The sequence below is a fragment of the Oryctolagus cuniculus genome, chromosome 13 (assembly GCF_964237555.1).
Source record: "Oryctolagus cuniculus chromosome 13, mOryCun1.1, whole genome shotgun sequence".
NCBI classification, from domain to species: Eukaryota; Metazoa; Chordata; class Mammalia; order Lagomorpha; family Leporidae; genus Oryctolagus; species Oryctolagus cuniculus.
Genome location: NC_091444.1, coordinates 38777514 through 38804691, shown reverse-complemented (window position 1 = coordinate 38804691; position 27178 = coordinate 38777514). Strand labels below are relative to the sequence as shown.

Genomic DNA, 27178 nt, shown 5'->3' with positions numbered 1-27178 from the left:
CTCTGGCACAGGTAGCCGCCCCCCTCCCGAGCAGGAACCAGGAGTGAGGCTCTTGACAGCAGACTGCACACGCAGGGTCTGAAGAACATCCCCCTGCCATGGAGCGGCCCGCACCCCTGGTGTCCCGGGCCCCTCTTCCGTCCCTGTCAGAGGACTGCCCTGACATTACTGTCACCAGCACCACAAGCCAGAGCTCCAGGCTGCTCCCCGCCTCCTCCCGGGAGCACACACTTAAAGACTCTGGCTGTGGCTTTGTCCCCAGGTGACTTCATTTAGTGGAAGCAGACAGGTAGGGTGGCCAAGTGGTTTGGAGGAAAGAACTCACCCGTCACCAGAGTGACCTTCCTTAGGTCAATCATTGCCTGTCTGAGCCTCAACTTTCTCGTCTGTAAAATGGGGGTGAAATTGCCCACTTCAAAGGATTGCTGTGATGACTACGTGAGGTGATGTATGCAAAAAGCAGGCAGTGGGAGAATGGCAGGCAGTTCTACTTTATGTAAGCGAACAGAGTCAGAGCAGAGGGGGCTCATTTGCATGACAAGAAGTCTAGACTGGACCTGTTGGAAAGGAAGGAGAATGAGGAAAGGGAGAAAGGAGGGGTTCCAGGACTCGTTTACTAAAGGACGCCTCCTTCCTCATTCTTTTCTCTGTTTTATTTATTTATTTGAGAGAGAGATCTCCCATCTGTTGGTTCACTCCCCAAAATGCCTGCAACAGGCCGGGCAGAGCCCCAGAGCCAGGATCCTGGAACTCAATCCAGGCCTCCCACGTGGGTGACAGGGAAGGACTCGATTACTTGAGCCATCACTGCTGCCTCCCGGGTGTGCATTAGCAGGAAACTGGAACTGGGAGCAGAGCCAGGACTTGAACCCAGGCTCTCCGATGTGGGATGCATGGGTCTTAACTGCTAGCCCACGTGCCTGCCCCCTCCTTACTATTTTCTTTCAGGACCCAAATAGCTACTAATTGCCAGGAGCTGGATCCTCTCAGAGGCTGTAAAAAAGCAAGAGCAGGTTCCTATGGGCAAGCAGACGATGGCGCTCCCTCCTGCAGGGCTGCAGCCCTTCCAAGTACAAGGGCACCTGCTGGCTTCCCCCTCCTCCCCTTCCTCCTCTTTAAGCACCAGCACTGAGAGGCTGCCCACCAACCAAAGTCCTGCAGAGTAGCCACATTTCTGAGAACCTCGCTTGACAACCACCAGAAGGGATCTGGGGAGAGAAGAGCCAGCCCCCATGACCACATGTGAAGGGGCAAGGACGTGGCCACGGCCTGGGATTCACCCGGAAGGGGGGCGAGCGACGGCCCCGCCACACGCAAGCTGAGGGACTCTGGGTGCTCACTCAACTCCTGGGAGTCTCTGGGTCCCTGCTGCGGATCCTGGAGGTGGACAGGCAGGGCAAGCCCCGCGTGGGGCCTCCATACTCTTCGCTGCCATGATTCTTGCTGTATTTCTTTCTAAATTCGGACTGCGGCAGGCTGGCCTTGGTTAAGGAAAGGCTTCCCTATGCGACCGGATCCGTTTCCTTCTTCCCTAAAATGGTGACTTCCTCACCACCCCTGCGCTTGGTCAATGGCACCGGCACCCACCCAGCCACCCAGTTTAGCAGCTCCCTCTCCCTCACCCTGCACCCGACGATGGGCCAAGGCCCGTCCAGTTTACCTCCGCGGGTTCTCTCGTCCTCTCCCCATTGCAGCTTCCACTGCCTGGGCCAGGTCTGCCTCACTCTTCCCCACGACTCCCTCACTGGAATCTGTCCTCACGATTTCACCCGCCAGCCTTTCCTTCTCGCTGTCCCTGGGGTCACCTCCCAGTGCATGTCCGCTTCCAGAGCCCCGATGGCTTTCTGTGCCCTCCAGAGTAAATTCCAGCTTCCCCCCTCAGATCGTTTCAGGCCTCCAAACCAGACCCCCAGCTGTCTGTCAACCCCATCTCTTCCTCCTTGCCCCCATGAACCTGACCCTGGACCACACTGAACAGTTACTGCTCCTCAGCCACACCCTGGGCTCTCTTACCTCCGGGCCTCTGCACATGCCGGTCCCTCGGGCTGGAATGTGCTCTTCCAGGTTTTCCAGTGATGTCAGTGTCAGACTAACTGAAGTGTGTCTCTGCTGCTGCTCCTACACATACTCCTCATGTGTCTCTGCCACTAGCATGCACAGTCCCTGAGGTCAAGGATTCTACTGGACATTCTCCTTGGAACCCCTCCTGCCGCCTGGTGCGTGGCAGGTGTCCTGCACACTTGTAAAATGAAGGGGTGAATGCTCCAGACACGACTAGATATAGGCTCTGTTTTAACGGTAAAATGGCATCGATAAATCATCAGGGCGGGGGGAAGCCAAGCTTGGAGAGCAGGGGTTCAGGCTGAGCAATTTAGCTTCACAGTTGCCTCTCGGCTGCTTCGGTGGCCCTGCCCCCACTCCTAGACCCGCACGGTGACCGCATCTTACAAAATCCCCATAGCACGTGCTCCGACGCACGGTCTTGGCAGGGAACAGGATATTTGAACTCGGAACTGTCCCAGAAAATCCAGCAGCCAGGCTTCTGGGTGCTCTTTTTGATTTTATAAGGAGATCACTCCCATGCCATAAACTTGACTCTTTTACAATATTCATAGAACCGTGCAACCATCAGCACCACCTAGTATCAGAACCGTTCCGTCACTGGTGCAGGAAAGCCCTGAACCCGCTGGACTCTCCCACCCCTCCCAGCCCTGCCAGTCACTAACTTTCTTCCTGTCCCTACAGATTTGCCTCCTCTGGATTTTTTCGTGTAAATGGAATCCTACAATATGTGGCCTGTGTGCCTGGCTCCCTGCATTTACACTTTCTTCAAGGTTCATCCACCCGGTAGCCTGCATCCGTGCTCATTCCTTGTCCAGGGACATTCCAGCCCATGGATGTAGCACTCTTTGCCCACCCCTCTGCGGGTGGGCCATTACCTCTACTTGTGGGCCATTACCAATAACTCTATAGCTTCCTCTAACTCTGACCTCCAGGGTGGGGGTGTGGCTAACGGAATCCAGGGGTGGGGCCTGCCCTTCTTGCTGCCTAGAGGCAGCCCAGGAAGGGGACCTTTGCAAGGAGAGCCCCAAAGCTCTGGGCACGAGGACAAGCCACAGTGGCCGATCTGGCTGGAGGCTGTCGCCACGGGTGAGCAGGTGCCCTGGCAGGGAGGAAGGAGGAGGGCCAGGCCAGGCAGACTCACCTCCAGAAGTGGTAGAAGAGCAGAGGGACGTTGAGCCCCAGGGTGAGCCACTCCTGCGCACACAGGAACATGATGCAGAAGAGGCTGTGGATGGAGTATTCCGGCAGCACCAGCTGCAGAGGGGGCAGAGACACTGGGTTAGAGGGAGGAAAACCAGCCCCGCTTCAACGGCAGCCAACCCCTGCCTGGACGCTGTCTGCCCACGCTGGGGACATAAGATGGCCTTGTGCAGTCACACAGAGTCCCTGCCTCAGCACGGGATCCACTTCTGCCAAGCTCTCCTCTGGATGGTACAGGAGCCGTGGTTTATGCCCAGGCCCGACCGGGGACAGCCCTTCTGTACTTGCTCTTGGAGGTCCCCCGTGGATGACCACCGAGAAGAATGGGAGTGGCGATCCGGCCCCAGTCTCTCTCCCTCCCACAGCAGGACCGCTAGGGGCAGTGCCCACAGGGTTTCCAGCGGTTCCACAGCTGCCTTGCTCTTATTCTAGCCCTGCCAGTCCTCCTGTGGGAACCCACAAACCTGAAGGGAGTCTGTGTGCTTGCTCCAACTCCAGGGGCAGCAGGGAGAACTGAGGAGCTGCATTGTGCATGACGGCGGGGAAGGCCAGAGGAAACCAAGACAAAGACCAAGCAGAGGTTTTTCCCCTCTCTCGGGGAGGGAAAGAAACCAGCCCAGGCCACAAAGGAGCGGGCTTGGGGAGGTGCCCAGTAGGAAGACAAACTGCCCAACCCTTGGTCCAGGCACACAGGTACAGGTGGAGAGAAGAACTTAACATGATTGAGAACCCCTTCCCAAGCGGGCTTAGGACTTGAACAAAACGAGGGTTATTCTATGGGAGAGATGTGGTCCTAGTCAGCAACACCATCCGGCGCAGTCGCAGGTGGGTTTAATGTTCTATCAAGTGTGTATGGGAGGGTGCCTTTAAAAGTTCGTGGGAAAATGGAATTAAGAGATAAGTTTACATCGTGCAAAAAACTGAAATTCATGCTCATTTTTTTCACTATGTACATTTTGTAAGAGACTTTTGAGGTGCTCTTGCATATGTTATTTATATTATATAATATATATTGTTACATGTCTCTCTCACACATGCACACGCGCACACACACACACAGCATTTGTGTGCTGCTTAAATGCTTTGGCCTTCCTGTGAAAATTCTTCTACCCAGACTTCAAAGCCCATCCCAAGCCCCACTTTCTGATGGATGCCCTGCCCACCCTCCCCTGCACCTCTGGCCTCTCGCAGGGGGAACTTCCACAGTCTGTGCATCACGGGGTGACTACTCTCCCTCCAACCTCCATCACCTGATATCTTGTAGGCTGACGTGGCTTCTGTCCATTCCTTCCCATCTCCACTTGCAAAGTGCTCAGCACAGTTCCTGACACTCACTAGAGACTTAACAATGGATTGAGTGAACCCAGCTGACCAAGTGCATCTGCGTGCAGCAGGGTTAGCCAGTGTCTGGGATGCAAGCTCAGACCAAGATTTCTCTGGGTGCTGAGCAAACTGCCTCAAACCATCTCATCTGGGGAAGGAGATGACTTTGGGGCTCCCACTTGGGTCAGATGAGCTAGCTGCCTCAGATGGCAGAGACCAAGGGCAAAAACATGCAAGCATATAGTAAAAATGAACACATGAACAGGTACACATGTAAGATATACACCACAGTGGGCCCGCAATGTGGTATAGTGGGTAAAGCTGCCACCTGTGACATCAGCATCCCATACAGGCTCTGGTTCATGTCCCAGCTGCTCCGGTTCCTATCCAGCTCCCTACTAATGGCCTGGGAAAGCAGCTGAGGATGGTCTAAGTGCTTGGGCCCTTGCACCTACGTGGGAGACCTAAATGAAGCTTCTGGTTCCTGGCTTCAGCCTGGCCCAGCCCTGGCTGTTGCAGCCATTTGGGGAATGAACCAGTGGATGGAAGATCTCTCTCTCTCTCTGTCTCTCCCAGACTCTCTGTAACTCTAATCTTCAAATAAATAAATAAATCTTTAATAATAAAAAGGAATAGGCTATGGAATAAAAGGGCATCTTCCTTATTGTCAAAGGCCAGCATAGAACATACAGCATTAACTTACACCTGAGACTTCTCAGACAGCAACCCTGCCATCAGAGCTCAAGAGCTGCCATCCCAGAGCGGGGACCCCAGGTGGGGGAGCCTCCACCACCTGGCAGGAGATCCAGGTCCCCATCATTTCTCCTCAGGGCCCCAGCATGCACTGACCAACGCCATCCCACCCGGCCCAGGCACCACCCACCTCCTCCTCTTCACAGAGAAAGCTCATGTGCTGGGAACTCGGGGGCCAGCCCTGGGAGGCGGTGGCTGTGAGCTCTGCAATGCACATGTCCACGCTGTCTAACCTTCACTGTCAGCCTCTTATGCCAAGGTGACTGACAGCCATCCTGAGCCCGAATCATCCATTACAGCTCCATCCCCGCCTCCGACCCCAGTGATAACTCTTTGCTCACAGTTTGCAGTCCAGGTCTCCCGACTTATCACCACTGCTCCTCTCTCTCTCTGTGGCCTGATATATGGCAGGATCAGGGAGGATTCGTCACTGTCCCCATGCCGAGGAAAACTGCTTATGGGAGGCCAGCTGGTCCCAGGGCTCTCCAGGTTTTCAGGGGTAGGGGGAAGCAGGGAAGCTCACCCTGCTGTCCTGGGCACCCTCTCCCGATCGCCCCTTCCCATGCGGAGCCCTGGACAGGGTCCTTTCAGGGCAAGGGGCACCTGGCATTGCTGCCCAGAGACCTTCGGGAGCAATGGTACCCCCCCCTCCACACACACACACGGAGCCTCTCCCACTTCCCCAGGCCTCCCTCGTCACAAGGAAGTGGACAACGTCGGGGACACACTCCTTCCAGACCAAACAGAAACCTGCCCGCGCCACGGCCGTGACCGCTGCCCTCCACACTCTGCCAGCACGCGGCCTTTGGCACCCGGTAAGATGACATTTCCGGAGCCCCAGTGGTCGGCTGGGGCCAGGACGCTGTGAGCAGAGATGATGTGAAAAGGAGGAAGCAGCACCCGATGGCTCAGACCAAATGCTCCAGAGTGCCTACCTTTCCTCTCCAACACAGCAGACGCTTTGAGGGTGGTGGGCACCACACTGCTCAGAAGCACAGAGGGGCCCCCGCCTCAGTGATGGACTTAGGGCACCAACAAGAGAGAACCTTCCCCTGTTACAAGCTACTGAGGGCCACTGGGTGCCGTTTCTCACCATAGTGTGATTGAACCCACCTCACCCGATACAGTCAGCAAGCCCAGGACGAGAGATCAGTGGGAAAAGCCCACTTGTGTCCTTGCCTCTTTCTCCGCCCTTGGACCACCCACTCAGCCCTTTGATTAACAGGCCATGGAAGCTGGCCTGGCATGCCTCCCTGTGACTGGGCGTGTGGGGGCAGGGGCTGGCCACCAAGCAGGCATGGCACTTGCTCAGCTGCATGGGCAATTGGGCTTAGATGTTCCCGACCACTTTTTTTTTTTTTTTTTTTTTTTTTTTGGGACAGAGAGAGAGACAGAGAGAAAGGTCTTCCTTCCGTTGGCTCACCCCCCAAATGGCCGCAGGCAGAGGATTAACCAAATGAGCCACAGTGCTTCCTCCCGCGCCCCCCCCCCCCAAGAGTATCTAACGGTTCTACAAAGACCACTCCTGAATCTACCAGGCAACACGGATTGAAGCACCAACCATGGCCCATGGCCCTTGAGTCATCCCTTAGCAATGGAAAACCTGGTCTGCTCATGAGAGAGGCTGTTGAATGGTGCCAATCTCACTCTTTCATTCAATGAATGAAGAAACTATTTCAGGCAGGCCACAGTCTATTGAATTCCCATGTCTATCTATGCTTTTTTTTTTTTTTTTTTTTTTTGACAGGCAGAGTGGACAGTGAGAGAGAGAGACAGAGAGAAAGGTCTTCCTTTGCCGTTGGTTCACCCTCCAATGGCCACCGCGGCCGGCGCACCGTGCTGATCCGATGGCAGGAGCCAGGTACTTATCCTGGTCTCCCATGGGGTGCAGGGCCCAAGGACTTGGGCCATCCTCCACTGCACTCCCGGGCCACAGCAGAGAGCTGGCCTGGAAGAGGGGCAACCGGGACAGAATCCGGCGCCCCAACGTGGAGGATTAGCCTAGTGAGCCGCGGCACCAGCCTATGCCTTGCTTTCAACAGTTGCAAGTACTAAATAAGTGGTCTCAATACAGGTATGGTGGGATTGCTGAACAGGCTGCAAGGCAGTGTAACGGGGGATCCCAGGAGGCTTCCTGGCAGAGATGGCGTCAGGGCAGTTGGAAGTGCTGAGTGATCACGTGTGGAAGGTGGAGGTTGGCATTCCAGAAGTGAACCAACGAGAACAACCACACAGAGAAGGATGGAAACCACGGCTGGGGCAGCTCCTCCGCAGGGCTCACGGGCTGCACGACGAGTGAAGGCCAAGCCCCAGGCTGGCTGAAGCAAGGACTGGGGTTCTACCTGTCCTGACTTCCTGCCCAGACTCCAGCAGGCAGTTTCCGTTTGCTGGCAAACATTTCCACTGCCGCTCTCTGCTGAAAACTCAGGCCCTCCCAAGTGCCTGCACACCTCATCTCCTGAGTCTCCAACGGCCGCCCTGACCTCTCCGTCCCATCAGCCCCCACGGGAGCCTGTTTCCAAATCTGGCCGTGGCCTTTTCTCAGCCACTTGCATCTGTTCCTCCCTCTTTTACTTCTACTTCCTCTATGGGTCCAGGCCCCTGCCCCTCCTGCAAGGCTGACGCAGGGAACTTCTAGTTAGTGTCAGTCCCTGTGCACCTGCTCCGTCTGTCCTTTAGGCAGCCATCTCGTCTCTTCTCTGTGCCTTCCTCAGCTCAGCTCTAAGCCTTCTCCACAAGCTTGCTTCCCCAGGGACTTTTATTTATCTGTGTCTGAAATGTTTTATGTCTACTTATGCATCCTGTCAATCATTCACATATCCATCATTGTTGCTTTATCTCACTGGTAACTATTATATGTTAGGGGAGAATAATGTGGTGACGGCCCCGACTTCTGTCTGATTTTCACTGCTGTGGTGGAGAGGGGCGTAGGGCTGGGGAGAGACTTTTCCTACTCCCGGAGGAAGAGGAAACAGAGGGGATACTTAGAGTGGAAGAGAAAGAATGATGTGCCACAGGGCAAAGGGGGATTCCCAAAGATCAGGAGCGGAGAAAGGCGGAGCAGTGGCAAGTGGCCCTCTGGCTGGGGCTACGCATTCCCCACTCAGCCCAGGGGACAGGGCTTCTAAGGGGCTGGTGTAAGCAGGCCTGGATCCAAACACACTAAGAGCCAAGGCCAAGGAAACCACAGGGACGACCCCAGGCTGAGTTTATCTTGGAGAGGGGAGAAACCAAGACGGAGTCTCCACCTATCGGCCAATGGACCCTGTCATCTTGGACAAGAAGCTTCTCCGCTGTCATCACCCCGGGCTGAGGACATTAGCCAGTCTCTCCAAGGATCTACAGACCTCTCCCAGTTACAGAACGATCAGCTGCGCGAGATTGGGTGAGGCGCCTAACCATGCTGAGCCACAGCCCCAGCAAGGGCCACGGCACAGGTGAGGCACGACGGTGCTCCCACGGGTGAAGAGACACCCAGCAAAGGGAGAGACTGCTGTAGGGAAGAATGCAGTCATTTATTACGGATGAGAATCACACAGCAGTGGCTGACAATTCTCGGGTAGCTACCGCGTGCACTGTTACCCAGGAAGTCAGTGGGATGCCCAGAATCAGATGTGCTTCCTGATTCTCAAGTCACTCCCCTGACCCCTTCTACACCCAAGCTTCAGCTTCCCCACGTGGGAGGAACAACCAGAGACTGTTAGACAGCCTGCCTCTCCAATCAGAAAACCCCCCCATCCTTGCCCCTTGTCAACAACAATAACCAGTTCCCTGGGCATCTGCCCTAAGAGCTACCTGCCACTGAGTGGGAAGAAGAAGCCAAAGCTAACCGCGGGTCTTTCATGGGACTCCCCAGCACCACTGAACGGGCCCTTCTGGGATGAGCAGGGTGAAGGCAATGTTCTCTTACATGTGGACATGGAAGTCCGCTCGCCACCTGTCCTCAATGAATAGCCACGCACAGGAGAAATGGGCAGGCCCTCTCTGTGTGCACTGGGGTGAGGGGACAGCAGCAAGGAGGCAGAAGGCCCCGCATGCTTGGGAAATTAGGGTTTGCTGAGAGACTGTGAGAAAGACATCTGTAAGCACTGTCAGGAGACTTCCTGCTGAGTCCCTGTGTCCTAAGGAAGCCACTCCCTCTGTACTCCCTGGGTGGAGGTCCCCTTGAGACAGCCTGCACCAGCCTGGCCCTCCAGCCCTCACGGAGGGCAGCCCAGCCATGTCAGCGGCCCACCTCCCAACCTCAGAGAGCACAGCAGAGTGGGAACACCCCAACAGCGAGATCCGGAGGGGCTGACTTGAAGGTTGCCTATTTGGTGCTGCTGACGTGTCAAATATTTGGACCTCCTGGAATTTGCACCTAGGTTTATCAGATTTTTTTAATTCTTTATTTATTAATTAAGAGAGCGAGAGACAGAGTTCCCATCTGCTGGTTCATTCCCCCAAATACCTGCAACAGGTAGAGCTGGGCAGGAGCCGGGAATGCAATTTAGGTCTTTCCCGTGGCTGGCAGGAATCCAGTCACCTGAACCATCACTGCTGCCTCCCAGGCCAGAGCCGGGCATCGAACCCAGACACGTTGACAAGGCAGGCAGAGCATACTCCATGGACACTGAACGTCAGCCTTCCACCAAGGCACTTTGGAGAGCCACAGCTCCTGTTTTGTTTTATTTTATCTATGTGAGAGAGAGAGAGATGGATCCCTTCTGCTGGTTCCCTCCTACAGCCTTGGGTGGGGCCAAAGCAAGAAGCCAGGAGCTCACTCCAGGTCTCCCATGTGGGAGGCAGGAATCCAGTCACTCAAGCCATCCCTGCTGCCTCCCACTGTCGGCGTGAGCAGAAAGCTGGAACCAGGAACAGAGCCAGGCACGGCGCCAAAGCCCAAGATGCAGGAGGCAGCTGTCTACCAACGCCTTAAGCATTAGGCCAAATGCCCAACCCCTCTTTCCTGCAGGTCCTGGAAAGATCTCCAGTCTCTGTGTGGGCCATCGCCTACAAGCCTGCCACGGAAATGGCCTGCAGACCGGAACTCCCCTAGGCCAGCCCCTGAGTGCTTCCAGGAAACAGTCATGATGATTCTACTTGACGACAGAAAAGGGGCTGAGGGCAGATAAGACTCGCCTGGTTGCTTTAGCTACTTAGCATTCAGTGGCTGCCCGTGAACTCACCTGCCTAAGCTCGCTCATGAACTTGGGCACAGCTGTTAGCCCTGCCCTCCCTTCCCCAGCCTGTCCTGTCCACAGTGCCCTCCCAGCCCAGGGCAAAAGGAAGGAACCCCAAATCTTGTTGAGGGAAGAGCGTTCCAAACCCCCAAGGCTGCTCGAATTCACTGCCCTTGCACAGTGGTGTTTTCCACGTGAGGCTTCTGCTGCCAGATGCCCTGTGTAAGGGGAACTCGGTGTCGCCGGAGAGGGAGTTTTGCTCACTGCACCACTCAGCTGCTCAACAGAGAAAGCCCAAGGCCAGCCTTGGAGTTCTTCCAGGCTTAGAACCAGGTGATGAGCCCACTGGGCAGGGCAGGGAGGGAGGGGGGTTAACCACCTGTTGCCTTGATCAGGTTTGGGAAATTTTGCCCAAAACAAACAAAAGAGGCTGAAGGTAAAAAGAATTGAGACAAAAGGCAACTTGGCATTGGGAAAGAAGTGCCCATGGTCATCGCACGCATTATCAATATTTACTGGGTGCCCGCTGGTACCTGCCCAGGGTAGTGGGCAATCCATTGAGTGGTCTGACAGCCCCAAGTGCAAAGACAGCACAAATGAGCCCAGCCTCCTGGGCACCAGGGAGAGTGACTGCGTGCACCTTGCACGTGCCTGGGTGTAAGGGCAAAGGGTGGCCAAGGTTCACACAAGCTGGATTGTGCCAAGATTCACAAGGAGTTTCACCTCCAAGTTAACATTGTAATGAAAAGACCAGTCAGTATCACCTCTTTTCTCCCCAACAAGGGCTTGCATGAAGGCAATGTTAGACGAAGGAACAAGAGACTTGGGCTCCAGCCCTGGCTACTAAGAAGCTACGGGGGCGAGCATCTGGTGCAGCAACTGAGACACCACTCCAACGCTCGCATCACATATCAGGGCCCCTGGGTGTGAGTCTAAGCTCTACTCTCAATTCCAGCTTCCTGGAAATGGAAACCCTGGGAGGCAGCAGGTGACGTCTCGAGGGGTTGGGTGCCTGCCACCCACGTGGGAGACAGAGTCTGAGTCCCCAGCTCCCAGCTTCAGTCTGGACCATCTGCGGCTGTTGTGGGCATTTGGGGAGAAAATGAGCAGATGAGAGACTCTCTGTGCCTGTCTGTCTCTCTCTGAATCTTGTGTGTGTCTGTACTTCTCAAATAAATACAAAACTTTTAAAAAGATTTATTTACTTATTTGAAAGGCAGAGTTAGAAAGAGAGAGAGAGAGAGAGAGAGAGAGAGAGAGAGAGAGAAGTAGAGATAGAGAGATCTGCTGGTTCTCTCCCTAAATGGCTGCAATGACCAGGGTTGAGCCAGCCCAAAGCCAGGACCCAGGAGTTTCTTGCAGGTCTCGCATGTGGGTGCAGGGGCCCAAACACTTGAGCCATCTTCCGCTGCTTTCCCAGGCACATCAGCAAGGAGCTGGACCAGAAGTGGAGCAGCCAGGACTAGAATCAGCACCCAAATGGGATGCCGGCACTGCAGACTGTGGCTGTAACCCACTGTGCCACAGCTCCAGCCCCAGGAAATAATTTTTTAAAAGCAAACTATAGAACCTTTGGGTAAACTAATCTCAGTGGACTCCATCTCTTCACCTATAAAAATGGGAACAATAATATCATCTGATTCATGGGACCATTACAAGTATTAAATGAGTTAGGGTGAAGCTCTTATAATATCTGGTACACGGTAACACTTCATAACCATTATCTACAAGAAGAGGCTTTTGGCTTGCACAATCTCTGATTCTCTTCTGCCCAGCTGTTCCAGATACGTACTTCACAGGAGGCAGCAATTAAACCCTCTGGAAAATGAAGCCACTCTACCTTCCATTTCCTTTTGCAATCTACTTTCAATACTTAGATATTTTCAAAACCCTCCTCCTATCCCCAGAAAGGCCACGAGCTGTGGGAAACGTGGTCATCTTGGGCGTCAACAGCAGCTACTCCTAAGTAATAAAGCTCACCCAGCTCCTGACCAGTGATGGCCACATCTCCCTGAGCCACTGGTGTGCACGTGTCTGCACCTGTGCCCTCGTGGGTCTCACACCACAAATCTGTCCACAACACAGGGACTGGCACCACAGTAAGTACTCGACAAACTCACACTGATTCACCCAGCAAGCCGAACGCTGCAGCAGGCCCATGGTGCCAGGACGAATAGGGTGAGCCCTGGGATGAGGCTCCAGGCAGCCCCAGGGGTGGGAGCAGCTGGCAGCTGCAGACTTCACTGACACGGCTGCAGGCAGAGGGGTGAAAGGCGACAGCCAACAGCCGGAGCTCTAGGCGGCGGGGAAACCAGAGGGGCCACACAGCGGAGCCCCTGCGGAATCATGGAAACTTCTTGCTTGAGCTCTCTCTGAGTCTTGAGAATCGCTGTGAGCAGCTGCCAGGGATTCAGGGAAAATCCTCTGCCCCCAGATTAAAGAGCCTCCCTGGGAGTGAACTGCCACTGCATCACCAAGTGTCACCTCGTCCCCACCTCCTGCCCTCCCCAGCCCCAGCCTCCACCACCTCTCACTGGAACCACAAGGCTCCCCCTAACTGATCTCCCCAGTTCAAGTCACCTCCAATCTGTTTTTCACCCAAAGTGACTTTTTAAAGTATAAGTGAATCATGCGACTTCTCTGCCCAACCCTTCCATGTCTTCTAGAATAAAACCCACACTCCTCAGCATGACCTCGAAGGCTCCGTGTCACCTGCTCTCTGTGCCCCTCCGACCCCACCATCCACCTGGCTCTCTGGCTCACTCCACTCCAGCCACCCGTGTCCCTCCATTGCTCCTCAAACCCAGCACGTGTGTTCCCAGCTCAGGGTCTTGGCAACGCTGCTGCCTCCGGCTGGACATTCCCAGATCTGGCTGCTCGTCATCTGAGAGTCAACTCGATGCCATCTCCGCATAGGCATCCCCCCTGCCTCTCCTTATTTGCTCTCACCTTTAATGGCGCTGATTTCATTATCTATTAATTTATTGTCTATTTCCCACATAGAACCCTCTAAAAGGACAGTGTGTCTTATTCACAACTTAATTCCAAAGCCCAGAACAGGGGCTGGCATACTGGTGCAGTTTTTTTGGTTGGATGAATGACTCCTGGTCTTCTGGTCACTCCCTAAACAATCATAGCTATCACCAATATCAAGTTCATTTCCAAGTATGAAAGCCATAACGGCCATCTTGGTAGACAAAAAATGGCACTGATTCAGCACGAGTCTCAGCAAAGCTTGTGTTCAGTGGGTCAGGCTCCAGGTTAGTATCTGCATCTCCCACCTCCAGGGCCTGCAGCCCCAGCCCTGGCCGGTCTCTTACAGGTACATGTCTCTTACAGGTCATGAAGGGCTTGGGCAGGGAAGAATCAGTACAAATTCAGTCAAATTTGGCTCAAGTCTCCAAGCGCTGAGCATCCAAGGATTAAATATGACAGAAGGCTCAGCAACGAATAAGACCTGAAGAGCATGCAGGACCGAGAAGCTGAACCCCTGCTAACTGCACAACCCAAGGCAGCACCAGGGAGAAGCGAAACAGAAGTATAAGCATATAGGTTCAAAGGGGAAAGGGGGTGGATTTGTAACACGGATCCTTGCCAGGACACACACTGCTAGAGACCACATGGTTGCATCCCCCACCCACCACCACCACCAGCAAATTCACAGGTTGCAGTCCTAACCCGCGATGTGAGTGCTTTAGCAGGTGGGGCTGTTGAGGGACAACTAGATCATGAGAGTGGAATGGGTCTCACCCCAGGAAGCACTGCAAGAAGACACAGAGGGTTGGCTTCCTGTCCCTGTCCACCATGGGAAGACCCAGTGAGAAGGCTGCTGTCAGCACACCAGAAAGAGCCCTCACCAGAACCCAACCATGCTGGCACCCTGGTCTTGCACGTGCAGCCTCCAGAAACATGAGAAAGGAATCCATGTTGTTTAGGCCAGTCAGGGTGCAAAGAGAGGGCTGGAAGGGTGGGGATTGGGTCCCTAAGAAGGCTTTCCAACATAAAAGGCATCAACACTAAAGGAGAAGTGGATGCCCCTGGCCTCACCCTCTCCTTGCAGTGCTCAGGACAGGTGCTTAGGGACAGAACGGACAGAGCCACATTGCTGGGCTTGAAAACTGCTTAAGAGGCAACGTCTCCAGAACGTAGCAGCTGGTTAGACGAGCAGGTGAGTGTAAGGATTACGCTCAGAAATCCTGAACCTCTCCATGGATGAGCATGTCTCCAAGGGGAGGGAGCACGTGTCTACAGCCCTCCCCGCGCAGGCTGCCGGGAATGCTGGCATCCTCGGATCACTGGGGTTTATTTCAAAGCATCAACTTGGAGGCGAACCCCATTTCTAAGGTGAGGGCAGTCCGTGCTTCTCCTCAGCCCCGCTGCACTCGGGGACAGCACTGTCGTGTTCAGTAATAACAACTGATGGCTGATGACTGGACAGCCCCGAGGTCCCACCAATCACTTCTCCCTGGACGTTCAGCCACGGCCAGCGCATTCACACAATCAACACATATCATTCAGGGCCCAACCAGCTTCGGGGCCCCGGGCTGGCAGAATTTATCCCACCTCAAACCACACACAACGGATACGTGCAAGGGACAAGCAACACCTTCAGAACCTGTCCCTACACCATCAAAGCAAGCAGCTCCCCACCGGCCTTGTAGGTGAGGCTCCGCATGCGCACTCACTCCCTGAAGGGCGCAGAGGAAATGGGCCTGCCCCCTTGTCTTTCACATTGTACCCCACCCCGCCCCGCCCCGCTCCTGTGCCAAATGTGTGCTAATCAGTTGAGTCTCCAGGCGGGCGAGGGCTATGGCACAGCAGTTAAGACGCTGCTTGGGACACCCACATCCCATATCACAGAGCCTGGGTTCCAGTCCTGGTCCCACCCAAATTCCAGCTTCCTGCTAATGTGGACCCTGGAGGCAGCGGCTGATAGCTCACGTGGGTGGGTCCCTGCCACCCATCTGGGAGACCCAGACTGAGTTCCCAGCTCCTGGTTTCAGCCTGATCCAGCCCCTGCTGTTGAAGGCATTTGGGGTGTGAACCAGTGGACAGAAAGTCTCCACTTCTCTGTCTCTCTACCTTTCAAATAAATAAATAAAAATAAATAGTGCAGTGCAGTGCGTGAAGCCGTCACCTGTGATGCCGGCATCACATACGAGCACCAGTTCAAATCACTGCTGCTCCACCTCCGATCCCGCTCCCTGCTAACAGCCTGGGAAAGCAGCAGAGGATGGTCCAAGTGCCCAGGCCCCTGTCACCCTTGTGGGAGACCTAGAAGAAGCTCCTGGCTCCTGACTGGCCCAGTACCAGTGGCTGTGGCCATCTGAGGAGTGATCCAGCAGATGGAAGACCTCTCTCTTCTTTGACTTTCAAAATAAAAACAATTTTTTTAAAAAAGTAAACTTTTAAAAATAAGCTGAATGTTAAGGAGTAGAGAGTCTTTCATGACATTGTTTTTTTAAGATTTATTTATTTGAAAGGTAGAGTTACAGAGAGAGAAGGAGAGACACTGAGAGAGGTATCTCACATCCTCTGGTTCTCTCCCCAAATGGGCCCAATGGCCAGGGCTGGGCCAGGCCAAAGCCAGAAGCCAAGAGCTTCACCGGGGTACCTCACATGGGTGGCAGTGGAGCAGCCGGGACTGGAACTGACACCCATGTGGGATGCTGGGTGCAGGCCACGCTCAGTCCACTACGCCACAATGCTCCCTGTGATACTGTTCTCACAGAAAAGTCTAGAAACACTCGACTGAAAGATGGGGCTACCATCTTGTCTGTTGCCATCCTGTGCCTCCTGCTGGTTGCTGGAGGCTGCTTTAATTACAGGGTGCGTAGGCCCTGTGCAGGCTGCTTAGGAGACGCACATGAGTGCGCTGTGGTATCGGGCAAGCTGAAATTGCCTGGAGGGGCACAGCAGGCTAAGCCACCCCTTGGGCTGCTGACATCCCACGCTGTGGGGTTAGTTCACGTCCCGGCTACTCCACTTCCCATCCAGCTTCTTGCTAACACACTAGGAAGCTGCAGAGTGATTGCTTGAGCACTTGAGTCCCTGCCAACCATGTGGGAGACCCAGACAGAGTTCCTGGCTCCTGGCTTAACCTGACCCAGACCAGGCTGTTGTATGTATCTAGGGAGTGAACCAGCAGATCAAAGATGCTCTGTCTCTCCCTCTCTATCATTTGCCTTTCAAAAATAAATAAATCTTTTTAAAAAAATTGCATTGAAACCAGAGGAGAAAAACTCAGTGAGGCTGAAGTACTAGATGATACAGACTAGACTACACAGTGGGGAGAAAACTGCTTATACTCTTCTCCTTTCTTCTAACAAAGCTGGGCTGGACGCACATGTGATGATAACAGTAACCATGGCTGATGTTTGGCCCCAACCACTGTGGTAAGCACCCGACTGCATTAACTCATTTATTCCTTGCAACAACCTATGAACTAGGTGCTTTCCTAACCCCGATTTGACAGAGTAGCACACTGGAGCTCAGAGAAGTCCAAGCAAGCTTCTCACAGTCCAACAGCCCCTAAGGGACTCAAGCAGGCCTGCAGCCCCGACCTCTGGTACCAAGAGCATCTATGTGGATGCAGGGAAACCCCTGGATCTGCACACATCTCAGACAGGTGGACAAGCTCTGTGCAATCAGAAGGGGCAGGAGCTGTGGGGTCAGCGGTGATGATCAAAATCACACACAGACGAACGTTCTTTTCTCAATCAATAAAACCAGAGGGACCTTCTGGAAGTCACGGGTGCAGTGACTACAGTTTAGGTACTGCTAATCAGACCCCCGTGGGAGATCTCCCATGCCTGCCTAGCCTCCAGCTGCAGCTCACAAGCCCTGGAAACCCCGGAAGCAGAAACACAAGAAGCATCAATAACAAAGATGCTACCCTTGGGCTGGGGAGAGTCACCTAAGTCAGTCAGGGTCCCTAATGTTAACCCTTCCATCGGAGCCCTGCCAGAAAATCTGAGAAGTTGGGAAACTTGGAGAAAGCTCTAGAGTTTTCAAGGTGGTTGCCAGGGCAACCTCAGGGACCAGATTCTGGAAGTACTGAAGCATTCTATTTTAAAAACACCCAGTTGATCATCAGAGAGCCAGGATGAAACAACCAATAATAAGGTACCCACTGAAAACTCACAAATACAAGCATTTCTCCAAACTGGCAATCATTTCGTCTACGAGGAATAATTTGAGTCCCGAAGCAAAAGACTTCAGAGTGACACCCCTCCCCCAGAGTCTGATTATCACCTGCACCTTGTATAAAATATTGAACTTAAAAGCTCTCCTCTTTCCACCTGGATTTCCTCTAAACTCCTGGACACATAGCAAGCTCCTGCTACCCCTAAAGTTTCACTTCTTCAAAGAAGTCTCTCATGCATGCATTCATTCAACAAACATCTGTTGAGTAATTTATCATATTTCAATAAGCAAGGTGATCCAGAAGGGGGATGCCTTAATGATACGGTCCTGCCCCTAGGAAGAGTGCCAGCCAAAGGGAGATTAGAACGAGACCACAAATACCCACACAGCAGAGCAGAGCAGAGCAGAGAACACACTGGCTCCAAAACTGTTGCCCAACAAAAGTCTCTGATTTTTACTAAAATGCAGATTTTTATTAAATGCAGGTTTCAGGCTCCACTAAGGGGTTTCCAGATGGAGGAACTCAGAGGACTGTATTTTTAAAAATAAATGTGAGATATTAATTAATGAATTAATTTTTATTTGGAAGAGAGAAAGAGAGATCTCCCATCTCATCCACTGGTTCACTGCCCAAATGCCTGCAACAAACAGGGCTGGGCCAGGTAAAAGGCAGGAGCTAGGAACTCCCACATGGCAGTCTCCCACATGGGCTACAGGGACCCAAGTACCTGGGCCATCACCTAGTGCCTCCCAGGGTACACAATAGCAGGGAGCTGGAATTGAAAGAGCAGCCAGGGGCCAGCACTGTGGCGCACTGGGTTAACGCCCTGGCCTGAAGCACCGGCATCCCATATGGGCGCTGGTTCGAGATCCAGCTGCTCCACTTCCGATCCAGCTCTCTACTATGGCCTGGGAAAGCAGGAGAAGATGGCCCAAGTCCTTGGGCCCCTGCACCCATGTGGGAGACCCAGAAGAAGTTCCTGGCTCCTGGCTTTGGATGGGCGCAGCTCCGCCCATTGCAGCCAATTGGTGAGTGAACCATTGGATGGAAGACCCTCTCTTTCTCTACCTCTCTCTCTCCTCTCCTTCTCTCTCTGTGTAACTCTGACTTTCAAATAAATAAATTAAAAAAAAAAAAAAAGAAAGAGCAGCCACGACTCAAACCCAGCCTCTCCCATATGGGATGTTGGTGCCCCAAACAGCATCTTAACCATTGTGCCAAATGCCCATCCCTGGGATCCGTATTTTTAAATGCTGTGTATGTTGCAACCAGGTTTGGGTACCATTGACAAAGGTAAGAGGAAGAACCCATTCTCAGCTGAAAGGGGTTGTTTGAGACTTTGTGGAAGTGGATAGACATTAGGCAAGCCTTCACCATCTAGCGAAAGTCTGACATCCAAATGGAAGCATGGTGCCTGGCTGGCCCAGATTCAAGCAGGGGAGACGCAGGGACAACAGCCTGAGAGAGGCACTGGGAGGGCCACGAAGGGCAGGCAGAGGAGCTGGGACTTGATGCACCAGGCAACAAAGAGCACCCAAGGCCTCGAGGCACAGGTGCGGCCGTGCACAGCCGCGTTCAGCAGAAATGGTCCAGCGCCGCTGCGGTGGCTGGATGGGCAGAAGAGCGCGTCTGATTTTAGAGACACCCGTGAGTGAACCTCTGGCTCTCAGGAGTGAACATCTAAGTTGGCTGTAACAGGAGTGAAAAGGAAGGGGTGAAGAAACATTATTTTAAAATTCTAAATCCTGCTCTGGTCCAAAAGATTGCAGGTGGCTTGCTAATGTGTTGTTCATGAATCATGACATATTTGTCTCTGCACAGCTATATTTGGTAATACCTAGGATCAGGCTTAATTTATTTGGGTTTTGAAACATTTTTTCTGGTTTATTCCATTTTCTACTTCAGAGAAGATGCCATTTTATAGACATTCATCTACAGAGTGCCTCTCACGTGCCAGGACTGGACCATGGGGAGCTGCAGGTAAGAAATGTAGCCTTGGGCCTCAAGATTACAGTGAGGTCGGGGAGGTCACACCTGCAGATGACACATTGCTATGCAGAATGATGGTTAAAATGGAGAGAGCAGGAGCCAGCGCTATGGCACAGTGGGTTAATGCCCTGGCCTGAAGCACCGGCATCCCATATGGGCACCAGTTCAAGACCCGGCTGCTCCACTTCTGATCCAGCTCTCTGCTATGTCCTGGGAAAGCAGAAGATGGCCCAAGTCCTTGGGCCCCTGTACCCACGTGGGAGATCTAGAGGAGACTCCTGGCTTGGGATCAGCACAGCTCCGGCCATTACACCAACTGGGGAGTGAACCATCAGATGGAAGACCTCTCTCTCTGCCTCTCCTCTCTCTCTGTAACTCTGACTTTTAAATAAATAAATCTTTAAAAAGAATAGAGAGAGCATGGATTACCTCTCTTCTGGTCGAAGAGAAGCCTTCACAGAAGGGGAGACGCTTGAGTCGAAATGCAAATGTAGGATTTTAGTCCCCAGAGAACATTCCAGGGGGCATCACATAAGAAATGGCACAAAGACTGGAAACCACAGAGCAGACTGTGTCTTATGTACCTCTTTACACGCTGGGCACAATCCTTCACACACAGTAGGTACACGACAAACACTGGATGAGCTGATGGGTACCCGAAAGGAAGCAAATTTCAATGAGTTTAAAGGATTGACAGGGACGGGGCATGTGATACAGTGGTTAAGCCACCAGGTGGGATGCCCACATCCCATACTGGAGTGGCTAGTTTGTCTCCTGGCTACGCTGCTTCCCATCCAGCTTCCTGCTAATGCACATCCTTGGAGCCAGCAGATGATGGTCCAAGTACTTGGGTCCCTGCCACCCACATGGGAGACCTGGAAGAAGTTCCGGACCCCTGGCTTCAGTCTCAGTTCCAGCTGTTGTGAGCATCTGAGGAGTAAACCAGCAGATGCAGGCTCGCTCTCTCCCTCTCCCCAAATAAAATGGAAATCATTTTTTAAAATGTTGCTTAGGGGAAATTGTAGAGGATTAACTGCAATGCTAAGTGGTCATTTGTTCTCCAACACCAGGATCCAAAGAAGGCTTCTGGGTGAGGAATCCACAGATAATCAAGTTGGCTTAGGTCATTCCTGCAACAGTGTGCAGGTGAACAGGAGAGGAGGACTGGGGAGCAGACCAAAGACCAAGAAAAACCAAACGAACCAGGAAGCTACTGCAATCGTCCGGGCGAGGCTAGGAGAGGCTGGGCTGGGCTGTGCCAGCTGTGGCACGCAGGATGAGGGAGTGATGCAGGAAGCCTTCACAAATGGAAGCCACAGAAGGCCAGCGGGTGTGCTGCCCACCCTGAGGAACTGGAAAACAGTGAAAGGGCATGGCCGCAAAGAGCTGACGCCAAGCGGCAAGGGACCCATGTGCCCTTCCCTTCCTCTCTTTGCAATCTCGCTTCAACCCATAAAACAGGAACGTCCACCAACCCTTCCACACCGTGGGGAGGTATCTGGGAGGAAGCCTGTGGGCTGGCTTCTCGTTCCGGGTCCTGCCTGCCCTTATACAGCACGAGTTCTCTTTCTCTACTCCAGCAAGCCTGGGTCCCATGGGGTAGGGTTGTGTGCTCTGGGTCCATGGCCTGCCTCTTGCAACACAAGCCTGGGGTCCAGTCCTTTTCAACAGAAACTCTCTCTGCTGCCCTTAAAGGTGCTGGAGTGCTACCATGCCCTTCCATGTAGCCGGCTGGGCATGTGTCAACCCTCACTAGAATCTTGTGTCCATTCCCAATTGGCTACAGAACTAAAGCGGTGAACAGTGATTCATTGTCACTCCTTTCCCCAGTCCTGAGCTGGAGGCATAAGCAGTGGGACCAGGTACACATGCCCAAAAGTGACTGCAAACGCTTGGCATTGGAGAGAGCGAGCAGAAACGGACACAGACCTGGGGACCACAGGAAGACGAAGGATGCTAGGCACTGCAGCCCTAGAGGAGGCGAGCTCTGGAGAGAGGAGGCTTATGCTCAAACACCCGGACAGACAGTGAGTGGGGTGGGGGCCCGTAGAGAACAAACACCCAGGGTCGGCGCGGCCCTGCAGCTTGTGAAGCAGCCACCTGTGACACCAGCACCCCACATGAGTGCTGGTTCACTTCCTGGATGCTCCACTTCCACTCCAGCTCCCTGCTAATCTCCCTGACACCCACATGGGAGACCCAGTTGGAATTCGAAGCTCACTGACCCAGCCCTGGCCGTTGCAGCCATTTGAGGAGTGAACAGCAGATGGAAGATCTCCTGATCTCTCTATCTCCACCCCCCACCCCTGTAACTCTGCCTATCAAATAAATAAAGAAAAAAAAAAAAAAGAAAATGAGCACCCCATCAAAAGGGCTCATCCTCCAGATGGCTGGTTGTGCCTCCACTATTGGCAGGCCCTATGCATCTTTTAAAGGAAGCTTGAAATCCATATTTTCAGAATCTTAAAATATTAAAAGGGTCAAACAAAACAAATCTGCAGGCCAACATCTGACCCCCAGGCTTCCAATTACAAGTTGGTACAAAACAAGAAGAAAACAAGGTTAAGGGCAGAACAAGCAATAACCACCAGGACTGGGGGGTATGAGAACGGGGAGGGAAGGAATATCATTATGCTCTTAGAATTGTATCTGCAAATCACGTTGGATCTGCTAGAAACTAATTAAAACTTGAAGTTAAAATTAAAAAGGGGCGGGGGGGAGAAGAAGACAAAGGAGAGTTTGCACGAGACAGAGGAGAACTAAGAAGCAAAAAGGGAGAGGAGGCCAGGTACGTTCTGCTCCAGGGAGCCCAAGGGGACCGGGGCAAGAAGGCAGCCCCACTGGATTTGGTTACTGGGATGCGATCGGTGACCTTCAAAACATGGGGTTCAACAGAATGAAAGGCACATGTGCCAGACCACAAGGGATTCTGAGATGAGGAGGAGTGAGGATCTGCAGGCAGAGCGGGATCGACTCCTTCCAGAATTTGGCCATGTTTGAAAGAAGAAATGCGTGGGCTAGAAGCACAAAGGGTTACTTAGGTCAGGGCTTTCTTTAGAACAAGGAAGATGAGATGCGTTTGCAGATGGGGGTGGGGGTGGACAGAGCTGGACATCAGTGAGACAAAGATGGTCCTTGGGAAGGGAGCTGGTGTGGGTACACTCCAGACTTAGAAAGGCACCGAGTCCGGGGTTAGCCTTCATGTGGGGCTGAGGGGACCTGAGTCAGGAGGTGAGGCTGTCGAGTGGAGGCGGAGGGCAGGCGTGTGCACAGAGGTTAAGACGCCACTTGGGAAGCGTCACGTTCCAGCACCACTCCTGATTCCAGCTCCCTCTCACACACGTTCTGGGAGGCAGCAGGCGATGGCTCCAAATCTGGGTCCTGGCCAGCCACACAGGAGATTCTGCTCCTGACTATGTCCTGGCCCAGCCCCAACTGTTGCTGGCTGGCATCTGGGAGGCAGCAAATAGTGGCTCAAATAGTTGGATCCCTGCCACCCAAGTAGGAAACTGGGTGGAGTTCCCAACTTCTCCCTTGGCCTGGCCCAGCCCAAGCTGCTGTTGGCATCTGGGAAGTGAACCAGCACCTGACAAGTCTCTGCCTCTGTGTCTGTGTCTCTCTCCCCACGACATCAGACTTGCAAATAAATCTTAGTTTTTTTAAAAGGTGAAGTTGTCTCTTTTTGTGTATATTGTAATTATACTCAGTCATTTAATTGTTCACTTTAAATAGATAAATTATATGGCATGCAAATTTATATACAATAAAGCTGTTTTTGCAAGATATTTAAAAAAAGGCTGGCGCCACAGCTCAATAGGCTAATCCTCCGCCTTGTGGCGCCGGCACACCGGGTTCTAGTCCCAGTCGGGGCGCCGGATTCTGTCCCGGTTGCTCCTCTTCCAGACCAGCTCTCTGCTGTGGCCCGGGAGTGCAGTGGAGGATGGCCCAAGTGCTTGGACCCTGCACCCCATGGGAGACCAGGAGAAGCACCTGGCTCCTGGCTTTGGATCAGCACAGCGCACCGGCCACAGTGGCCGTTGGAGGGTAAACCAACAGTAAAGGAAGACCTTTCTCTCTGTCTCTCTCTCTCACTGTCCACTGTCAAAAAAAAAAAAAATATATTAAAAAAAAAAGGGTAGGTTCAGCTTCCAAAAGAGTAGAGGAGGAAGGCGTGAGAAGGGGAGGAGGAGCTGAGTGCAGCGTGGCCAGCGCAGGGCACGGAGGCTGCCTGGGGAAGCCCACTCTGCACAGAAGATGCCCAACACCCACTGCTGCCATGGTGGGAGAGAGAACACACCCCTCCCTGCCTCACCCTGCACACCATCCGCAGGCAGGCTCCGTGCCTTCAGTGTCCAGCACAAGGAACACCGGGAGGACGAGGGACCAGGAAGGCAGGGACCAGCCAAGACTCAGCCCCTGAAATACAAAAACAGGAAGAGGGCCCAGGGCTGCGTAGATGGGGTTCTTCCAGGGAGCGGCCAGGGCCAGGGGAGCTGCTGCCGGAGCCTCCTCCTTGTTCATTTCCCCACAGGAATAATACACGAGGGGGGAGGGGGGAAACACTGTTGCTCGCTCCTTAGACAACACAGGGAGCTTTAGGAACTACTTCTAAGGCTGCTGTGGTGCAGCGGGATAGGCTGCTGCCCCTGTTGCTAGCATCCCATAGCAGAGCAGAGTACTGGTTCAAGTCCTGGCTGCTCTGCTTCTGTTCCAGTTCCTTGCTAAAGCGCCTGGGAAAGAAGCTGAGGATGGTCCGAGTGCCTGGGCCCCTGCACCCTGTGGGAGACCTGATGATGCTCCTGGTTCCTGGCTTCGGCCTGGCTCAGGCTGGACAGTTGCAGCCACTTGGGGTATGATCCAGCAGATGGAAGATTCTCTCTCTCTCTCCACCTCCACCTTCCTCCCTCCCTGCCTTTCAAATAAGTAAGCCTTTAAAAAACAGGCTACTAGCATCCAAAGGCTGTTCATAAAGGTCGATCTCACCAAAAAACAGTGGATTGTTCTAGATTAGAGGAGAAGCCACAGATACATGCAATGGGTGACCCTGGACTGGACATGGACTAAAAAAAAAATTGTAAAGAACTTTTTTGGGGGGGAAAACAGAGGAAGTGTGAATATGGGCCACCACTGCGGCCATTATCGTCACCGAGTTCTTGGTGTGACGGTGAAATACGGGGTTATGCCGGGGACACGTCCAGGGATGAAGAGCCACGGTGTGCACAATTAAAAGGGCCCACAAGAAACATGAGTGCCAAACACATGCCAGAGCTTCAAAACTGGAAAACACACATTTTCCTTTAACTCCATTTGTCCACAAACTTATTTTTTAAAGTCCTCTGCTCCTACGGGGCAGGTTGGCAATCAGGCAACGGTGGCACACATGGTCAGCAAGGGGTGGGTCTGCCTGCAGGCCATTTAGTGCTCCTTACGCTCTGCTTTCAACGTTCCGTCACAGTGGACGTGTAAAAATAAGACACATAAACGTCAGACTCTAGGGATCAGACCCTGCACCTGGGTCCTGGGGACTGAAAATCCCCTGGGGGTGGAGAGGAACGGGGGAATAGGCACTTGGCCTGACGGTTAAGCTGCTGGCTAAGGCACCCTCAGCTAAATGCCAATCCACAGCTCCAGCTCCTGACTCCAGCTTCCTGCTAACGTGGACCCTGGGAGGCTGTGGCAATGGGTCAGTAGTTGGGTTGAGTTCCTCACTCCCATCTTCGGACCCTCAGCCGCTGTGGGCATCTGGGGATTGGAACCAGCAGATGAGAGCACGTGCGCTCTTTCTCGCTGGCTCACATGCGCTCTCTCTCTCTCTCTCTCGTGTGTATGTGTGTGTGTGTGTGTGTGTGTGTGTGTGTGTGTGTTTCTAGCTCTCACATAAATAACCCTATCCCAAACCCTAAAACATAGTAAAATCCCCAGCATGGGACCTGAGTGTGAGCAAGCCCGCATGGTGTTATCCACGCTGACTTCAGACCCTGCAAGAAAGTCCCCAGCAGGCTCTCAGAACTTCTAGGGGCTTCAGGGCTTGGGGCCCTGGACAGAGCCCTCTCATCCATACTGCAGTGTCCAGTTCTTGATGAGCAGGGGCTCATGGATGTCCCAGGGGGGTGGGCATTGCCAACTTACTCACTGCAGGCAGGACGCCCACCACCCATCCTTTCACCTGCCACCCTGCCTGTTACCCAGGGTGCACTGGTGTGACCCCCCCACGGCTGCCTCCTGAACCGCCCAAGCCCTCACTCCCCGGGAGGTGCACCCTGACAGGTGCAGGAGCCAGTGCATCGAGACGCTGTCCTCATTCAGTCACGGCATGATGGGTACACTGTTGTCCCCTGCCCTGTGACGCTCACTCTGAGAATGCACCCCAGGCTCACGTGGGAGGCCTGTGGGGCAGCAGCAACGTGGGTGTGATGCGGGAGGGACATGCAAGTGCTCGCCCGTTTCCATAAACACCTGGTGATGGCCCTAACAGAGTCCTTGCAGGACCAGGAAATAACTCACATAGATGAACATCTATCTTCCAGGAAACCACTGAGTCAGAAACTATTCTTGGCTCTGGAACTGGGTAGGGATACTAGCAAGAGACCACCAGGCAGGTCAAGGCACTGAGGCTAACAGAGAATCAGCAGCTGGTCGTCGGCACTGCCAGGCCCCCGACACTGGTAGCTGTGACAAGTGATGCCCGCAAACTGCTCCTTGGGGCACTGTTTTCAAGCCTGGTTGCATGCTGGCAGGCCGCACCTGGGGAGTATTTTTTAAGATACTGATGCTGGGTCCGCTCCCTCAGGTTCCTGGCTTCACTGGTTTGGGATAAATTCCGGCTTCAGGATGTTCTAAACCTCTCCCAGATGATGCTAACGTGAGCACAGTCTGGAACCGTCTCTGCTAAGCAGGCTACATCACTCACATCCATCAACACATGCAGGCTGCCCTGGTGGCTGACCTGCTCCCCTCCCGAGGGGAGAGCCATGGGGGGGGCCCGGGTGCCAGCTCTGGCGCCCCGAGATCTCCTGTATCTCCAACAGCAGAAACAAGGCTTTGAGCAGCTGTCAGGGGTGGGTCTTAAGGGTCAGAAGAGGCTCCACTTCTGGAAAGCATCAGGATGGCGGTCTTCCCCTGCCCGCATACCACAGCCATCCTGGCAGCGTTCACAACCTGCTGAGGCGCCGGCCCCACCGCCTGCATTTCCAATGCAGCAGTGAGGTTTGGACATGGAAGTCAGAAGTCAGCCGCTACAGCCAGGGTGTTTCTGCAGCCCAGTGGGGTGGGAGGCTGCTGCTGGCTGGAGGGGACAGGAGGAGAGGGGAGGAGAGGGAAGAGGAAGGAAGAGGAGGGAAGAGGAGGGGAGAGGAGGAGAGGGGAGAGAAGGAGAGGGGAGGGGAGGAAAGAAGAGGGGAGGGGAGGGGAGGGGAGGGGAGGGAAGGACTGGGGAGGGGAGGGAAGGACTGGGGAGGGGAGGGGAGGGGAGGGGAGGACAGGGGCAGGAAGGTAGGTGAGAGGAGGGGAGAGAAAGAGCAAGAGGAAAGGGAAGGGGAGG

General features: G+C 53.7%; 1 protein-coding gene across 2 annotated transcripts in view; it reads right to left on the bottom strand.

The window, feature by feature from the left end:
• CNIH3 (cornichon family AMPA receptor auxiliary protein 3) overlaps positions 1 to 27178 on the bottom strand; it is a 113417-nt gene that overhangs the window by 7894 nt on the left and 78345 nt on the right. For both annotated transcript variants that reach the window (XM_051820600.2, XM_002717483.5), the window contains exon 4: positions 3206 to 3318. In XM_051820600.2, the coding sequence (XP_051676560.1) occupies positions 3206 to 3318 (113 nt within the window). The remainder of the gene's footprint in view (positions 1 to 3205; positions 3319 to 27178) is intronic.